The 7208-nt window shown below is 42.8% G+C and overlaps 1 protein-coding gene across 1 annotated transcript; it reads left to right on the forward strand.

The window, feature by feature from the left end:
* Positions 1–3824: 3824 nt before the first annotated feature.
* Positions 3825–7031, forward strand: LOC111674265 (the record flags this gene model as incomplete). The annotated part of the gene is made up of 3 exons (XM_023433765.1): positions 3825–3978; positions 4516–4608; positions 5785–7031. Coding segments are annotated over exons 1-3 (1494 nt in total), but the record flags the coding sequence as incomplete, so codon positions are not given.
* Between the last annotated feature and the right edge of the window lie 177 nt (positions 7032–7208).

Consider the following 7208-nt stretch of genomic DNA (forward strand, 5'->3'; position numbering starts at 1 on the left):
AAGTTTTCTGTTACGTTATATTATGATACAAAAAGTAGTGAAATCTCTTCAAAAATACCTTCAGTGTAAAAAACTTTCCCAAATACATTTTTGTGACCTACAATTGCAAAAAAATAGTTCCTCAGAATCAGATATTTTTGCTCAATGTTACAATATCTTTTTCCAAATATGCTGTAATGTATTCAAATAAAATCAAATGTAATACAGATACATTTATTATTCCGAAAATGATATTTTTCGTCCAAAACCATGCCCGCGATTTTGAAGTTATCAGCACTGGACAATGACGGATGCTAACACTAACGTGTAAGATGTAATTTGGGGGGTACTAAGCAGGTGTGCAAGGCACAAGGCCGGCCCAAATAAGGAGCGCGNCGCAAGCGCTCCCCATTCGCCCCGTTACAACAGATCTTAAAATCCAACGTAACTAGTATTTTTTATTGGTACTTGTTTTTAAATTATTAAATTATACAGATCTTGAAGTCCAACGATGACTAACATTTTCATTTGTACTCATTTAAAAATTTTTTAATTTTACAGATCTTAAAGTCCAGCAATGACTAGTATTCATTCGTAATGATTTTTACATTATTTTAAATATCATGTTTTCTTTTACGTTATATTATGATACAAAAAGTAGTGACATCTCTTCAAAAATACCTTCAGTGTAAAAAAACTTTGCCAAATACATTTTTGTGACCTACAAATGCAACAAATTGTTCAACTCGGGTTCAGATATTTTTGCCAAATGTTACAATATCTTTTTCCAAATATACTGTAATGTATTCAAATAAAATCAAATGTAATACATATACATTTATTATTTGTTATCTGCACTAGACAATGATGGATGCTAACACTAACTTGTAAGATGTAATTTGGGGGGTACTAAGCAGGTGTGCAAGGCACAAGGCGACCCNTTCGAATTCCGCGCTGCTCCCGCCGCTAGTACGCTGCGCGGCCGGAGAGGGCAGTGCGGACCAGGTGCAAGCCATCGATGGAGTCCAGTGTACAAGGCACAAGGGCGGCCCGAACAAGGGGCGCGCCCCGATCGCATACGAATTTCGCGAATTTCAGCGGTAACACTCACAATGATAACATTATGTTTTATTAACTTTAGAAGATGAAAATTCCTTTCACGAATTTCAGGTATTGAGGGTCAATAACGGGGAAGATATTATTGCAGTAGGATGAAAAACAATTTAATTACAACAGTGAAAAATTATAGTTTGTTTCATTCCGACCGCATTTACGCAGTAACACATAATTCTTGTAAATAAATATTTCTGTATTGGAAACATGAATAGCTGATTTTTATTTTTTTTAAGACCAGAAAAACTTATGACGGTCACGATATATATATGTATTGTAAAAATTATGACAGCTCACTTGTAACAAGAATTATTGTATTACATATTCTTAAAATCGTCCAGAAACAACATGTTATTGCCAAAGTACATTAAATGGGCAAGGTCCTCAAATTGGTCCATACGTATAACTCTGTATTTATACAAATTATCCATTTTGAGGTCATCGAATTGGATAGTCCTCAAAATAGTCAATAGGTATATACATCGTACTTCGGGGTCGGTCCTCAAATTATGCAAAAGTCCTCAAATTATACAATNGTCAATAGGTATATACATCGTACTTCGGGGTCGGTCCTCAAATTATACGAAAGGGGTATATCAATTTGGGGACCGACCTCAAATTATGCAAAAGTCCTCAAATTATACAATCCGTACTCAATTTCGACCCCAAATTCGCCAATATGGGTATATATATGTATATATGTATATATGTATGTGTAATTATATGCGTGCGTCGCGTGTATGTATGCGTTTATATTGATATTATACATGTTTTAATGCGGCGCGATCCCGGTTTTATCCGTCTCGAAGGTGCGTCTTTGCCCTCTTCAACCGATTAGGATGTACGAGTCGCGTCTTCTTCGGTGAAATTTGTATTTCGACGTTTCCTTTATCAGTGATNTATCTATACTATAGCATATGTATATACTGCGACGTGGTTTCCGTCCCAAAGCTCGACGCCCGAACTCTATTACTCGCGGAATGGTCGCCAGTCGCCACCGGGCGACGCTAAATCACTGGAATCTACTTCCCGAATCTACACTCGCAGTTCGCACTATTCGGGGTCGCGGGCTCCCGGTCTAAATAACGCTACTTATTATACGTTACGATCGCGTCCTCTACGCTGCTACCGGTCACTGAATTTACATTCACACAAAAATGGCGCGGCCCTTTTAGACAGGGACCGGACGCCTCAACATTATCTAAAAACAATATTCAATGCCGTATGGCCAATACCTTAAATTGCAACGGAGGCTCGAGTCTCCTCTCGATCTCTCTCTTTCTCTCTCTCATACTCTCAAAATCTCAAACTCGCTTCTCTGCACGTCCTCACTCGTCAGTGGTCCAGATACGAAGAAGGAGCCAGGCTCCCTTTGTTTTTTATTACCCGACAACACGTGCGAGCCGGGCACGCGACGCCGGCCACCTCCCCCAACCGATGACCGATCCGATTGGCCAGCGCATCCTATAGCTTCGGCCATTGGCCAGGGGCACGCGCCTCGGATCGCTCATCAGAGCCGGATCTAGGCCATCCGAAGATCGATGGCAAGTTGGCGTAATTGCCTCTGATTGGCCGGACCCCCCTTGCGGGGTCCTTCCAGGCCGGTAACGCCGTGCTTCGGGCCGCCGCCGCATCCCGCGCGCGCGGCGCCCGTCCCTTCCTACCGGCCGCTCGCCGGTCCCCGGGCACCCGTGTGCCCGCGCCGGGAAACATAACCTCGCCTGTCAACCGGCACCGCCAACTTCTGGGCCGGTGACAGGCTCTTGGTTGCGGCCGAGGGACTGCGAGTGCCCTCCTTCGGACTCCTCGCCCACGATTTCCAAGCCGATATCGGCTTCCCCAAAATCCGCCAGTTCGATCCGCGGAGGCCCTTTCGAGGTTAGGCCTTGACGCCGCCCGTCCCGGCTCGACCGCACCGCCAGGTAACTTTGGTTCCTAAAATTCTCTCATGGTCTTGAATGATTATTAATCTTGCCCTATTGGCCTCCCCCCCCCCCCCATATCTCTTAGGTTTGATATTGGAGAAGTGTCCGTCGATCAGAGAGAGAGAGAGAGAGAGAGAGAGAGAGCAAAAGAGAGGTCCTGATATCAATTATTTCCTGTAGCCCACCTGGCCCTACGCAGCATTAAAAGGATATGCGGGATTTTTCCTGGAGTAGTGACCGATAGCATCGAACTCCAAGAGGTAATCGGAGGACCTCCTTCGTCTAATATATTCAGAATAAAGGGTGCAGGGGACCAGGCCCATCCTCCGATGGACCTAATTCCCCGTAACGTGAGGGGGCATCGAGCCCACCACGTTACAATGCATATGCACATACTATAGTATAGTAAAAAGTACATATATATACTATATGTACGACTACTGTATCCTACATGTACTTACGTATCGTAGCCTGTATACTATTTTTAATATACCTTCAATATCATGCAAGATTTATGTTGCTACTAATAAAATTGATATTGTATCTTTAACGCGTTCTTCTGCGTTTAACAAAGTGTGCACGTGTCAATTACAAAGAACAGCTCCGTATGATCACATTGAAATATTAGCATCCTACTGCCCTCTACGCCTCAGAAACAATCACGCATGCGCAACTATAATGGCGCCATGCGCCTCAATGTGCGTCTCTATCACGCTGCGATCCGCAGTAAATGGTTCACTGAAGTGCGTAGTGCGTTGTGATTTTATTTGCTGTCAATAAGTTACACTAGTGACAAACATTGGAAACATGTTTCTCATAAATTGTGATGCGGATGGTTCCTACAGCATTGTACAAGACGAGGAAGTTATTTACGACGAAAGTCAGCCGCCGAACAATGGTGACAAAGTGTTATTTTTTTGGCAGAATTTGAAGTATGAGGGAAAAGTAATTACGCGTTCAGGTAAGCCAGTATATAAATATTAATTTCTTATGTTCTTATCTTTACTTATAGGATGCTTAATAACAGACATTCTATTATAGTATGATAAATAGAGACACGTGGTATCAGAGGTATCATTGCGGTCATTTTCTTTACCATAAAGTGTAATTAATAATTAAATTGTATGAAGGTGAAAACTTTTAAAGGTCAAGTATTGTAGTAAACAAAAATAATGAATAAATGGAACGACTGTACTGCTAGAAGGTACGAAAAGAAAAAAGGACGGAGTGTAATGCCCGGACCTCTGAGGCCACGTGACTTCACAGGTTAGGATAACAAAGAAATGCGGAGATCGACTGAAATTCGTTGCATCATCCAAAGTTAGTTCTATTTCGTAGTTACGTCGGAAGTAACGTTTTAGACCTCCAGCACTGCGTAATGGTTGTTATAAATTTGTGTTTTATTATTTCTTACTTAAAATAATTCCATTTTACTATGCGACTATTATTATGTTACTTTGATGTCTTAACATTCTTTCATTTCATACAAATATTTCAGATAACAGCAAGTTTTTGAACAATGAACTGAAGAAGTTGAAAAAAATGTCATCGAAATCAAATGCCAAAGAAGAAAGGAATTTGATTCAATCTAGTAAGAGAATGTCATCAAGTAGAAAGAAGCCATTGACATTAGAGAATATGGAGAAAGGAGCCACCAAAAAAATTAAAAAAATTGTATGTCACATTATTAATTTATATATCAGTACAACTGAGGTGTACAAATATATTTTAGTTTAAATCAAAGTATAAATAGCTGAATGAATTATGAACTTCTTATTCTAAATAGTTTTGCATTCCTTTTGAATTTTGTGCCAATAACTGGTTACTGAACAATTGACCAAGTTTAATGAATAGTAGCACAACGAATAGATTTTATGGTTGATAATTATAGTCGATATTTGTTCGAAATGCGTCTCAATTTTCTGTCCGTTCCTCTCCTGGGCCCTCTTATCTGTTTACCGAGAAATCTAAACATCCTCCCGGCCGCCGAAGACGAACTTCGGAAGGACTCAGGCCCTTTGTCGCAGCTTTGAGTCGCCGGTTCTATTCAGCGAGCGGTCGAAAGCGCATCTGTTCATCGACACATTCGTGACGTATTCGGAATTATAAAAACACGCTGAAGTGACCAGTGACAAGGAGACACTCAGTTGAGAGGGGCAAGTCGACGAATTACTCGGCGTCGGGCCCTCTGCAGAGGGGACCACGCATTAAATCATCAGGAAAGCTCTCCACCTACCGATCGATACGCCATCGCTCCCCCCTCCAGAGAGAGAAAGAGACCATCGGCGACCACATCCGAAACATTTTGGTCCTTCGAGCCGACAACTTTCAAAAATGCGTTTTGTGTTCCTCAAGTCATTATATCATTAACTGCCCTCAGTACCTTAATAAGTCCATACAGCAGCGACTGGAAACTATTTCTCGAACGAAGTTGTGCTATAATTGTCTTGGGCAGCATCGAGTCTCTGAATGTCGAGTTTTAAAACGTTGCACGAAGTGTGGGAAAAAGCACCATACCACGATTCATCAAGCTAAGTCATCTAATTCTGCTTCCCATTCAAATCCTCCGCACAACGAAGCTCCCGGAACTTCAAAATCAACCGAAGCTCGAAGTCACTATTCCTCCTTTGATCGAAGGATTGCATCCTCGGTGTTTCTAGCCACCGCTCGAGTGACCGTCATCTCTCCAAAAGGGATCCGAACCCAAGCGAGAGCCTTGATTGATCAAGGCTCAGAGATTTCGCTCATTTCTGAACGCCTCTCCCAGCTTCTTTGCCTTCCTCGGCGCAGGTCTCTATCACGCTAGTCGGCATCGGTGCTCAAAAGTCCAATAAGCCAAGAGGAATAGTCTCGTTAACAATTAAGCCTCACTTTCAGTCGGACTCTAAATTCCACATCTCAGCTCATGTTCTTCCAAAGCTAACCTCGACCATTCCGTCAGTTCAGATTAACCCTGATTCATGGAATCATCTTGAAGGTCTAGAATTTGTCGATCCCGAATTCAATTTGCCTGGTTCTGTCGATATCATATTAGGAGCTGAGATATATAGTCAAATCATAGCCAAAGGAATCATAAAAGGGCCAGCTAACTCTCCCATCGCACAGTTTACCACCTTGGGGTGGATTATCTCTGGTCCAACTGGTACTACTCCTTCTTCTAGTCAAGCTCAAACTCTTCATATCTCTGTTGATCACGTGCTCCACGACATCCTCCAACGATTTTGGCAGTTGGAAGAACCCCCAACTACGAGACGGTCCCCTCTGTCAGCCGATGAACAAGATTGCGAGATGCATTTCCAATCTACTCATACTCGCAATTCGAACCGGCGATACACGGTTCAACTTCCCTTTAAATCAGCTCCCACTCAATTAGGAAACTCACGAAGCAACGCTCTACGAATGCTTTATCGCCTTTCGAAGAGACTCACATCCAATCCACAGTATCAGGACTCGTATACGAATTTCTTGACGGAATACGAATCTCTTCGGCACATGCAGTTGGTTCCACCCTCTGATCCAGAGCCCACTCTAACATATTATTTGCCGCATCATGGTGTTCTTCGTGATGCTAGCCTCACCACGAAACTTCGCGTAGTTTTCAACGGTTCAAGTCGAACTTCAACCGGGGTCTCTCTGAATGACCTCCTTCACACCGGAGCCGAACTTCAAACCGAATTGCTTGATGTAATCACATGGTTCCGTCAATTCCGCTACGTCTTTTCTTCAAATATTGAGAAGATGTACCGCCAGATACAGGTGCATCCGTCTCATTGGGACTTTCAGCGGATACTGTGGATCAATCGGTCGAATGAAGTTCTTACTTTCCAACTCACTACGGTCACATACGGCTCAGCGTGTGCTCCTTTTCTTGCCCTACGTACGTTACTGCAATTAATCAAGGACGAGGGAGATAAATACCCTCTAGCCGTTCCAAGTCTCACCCAGGGAAGATACGTGGATGACGTTTTTGGCGGAGCCGACTCGGTATCACAAGTGCAAGAAACAGTACGACAAGTGAATCAACTTTTCATGGCGGGCGGTTTTCCTCTTAAAAAATTGGCAAGCAACGATCCATCGATCTTGTCAACGATTCCAGCCGAAAATCAACTAACTTCATCGTCTCTGTCGCTCGATGAAGAATTAACCATCCACTCTCTGGGACTAAACTGGAAGCCTTCTACTGACACCTTT

The sequence above is a fragment of the Orussus abietinus genome, unplaced genomic scaffold, assembly GCF_000612105.2.
Source record: "Orussus abietinus isolate OABI.00-Male unplaced genomic scaffold, Oabi_2.0 scaffold1310, whole genome shotgun sequence".
In the NCBI taxonomy this organism is placed as follows: domain Eukaryota; kingdom Metazoa; phylum Arthropoda; class Insecta; order Hymenoptera; family Orussidae; genus Orussus; species Orussus abietinus.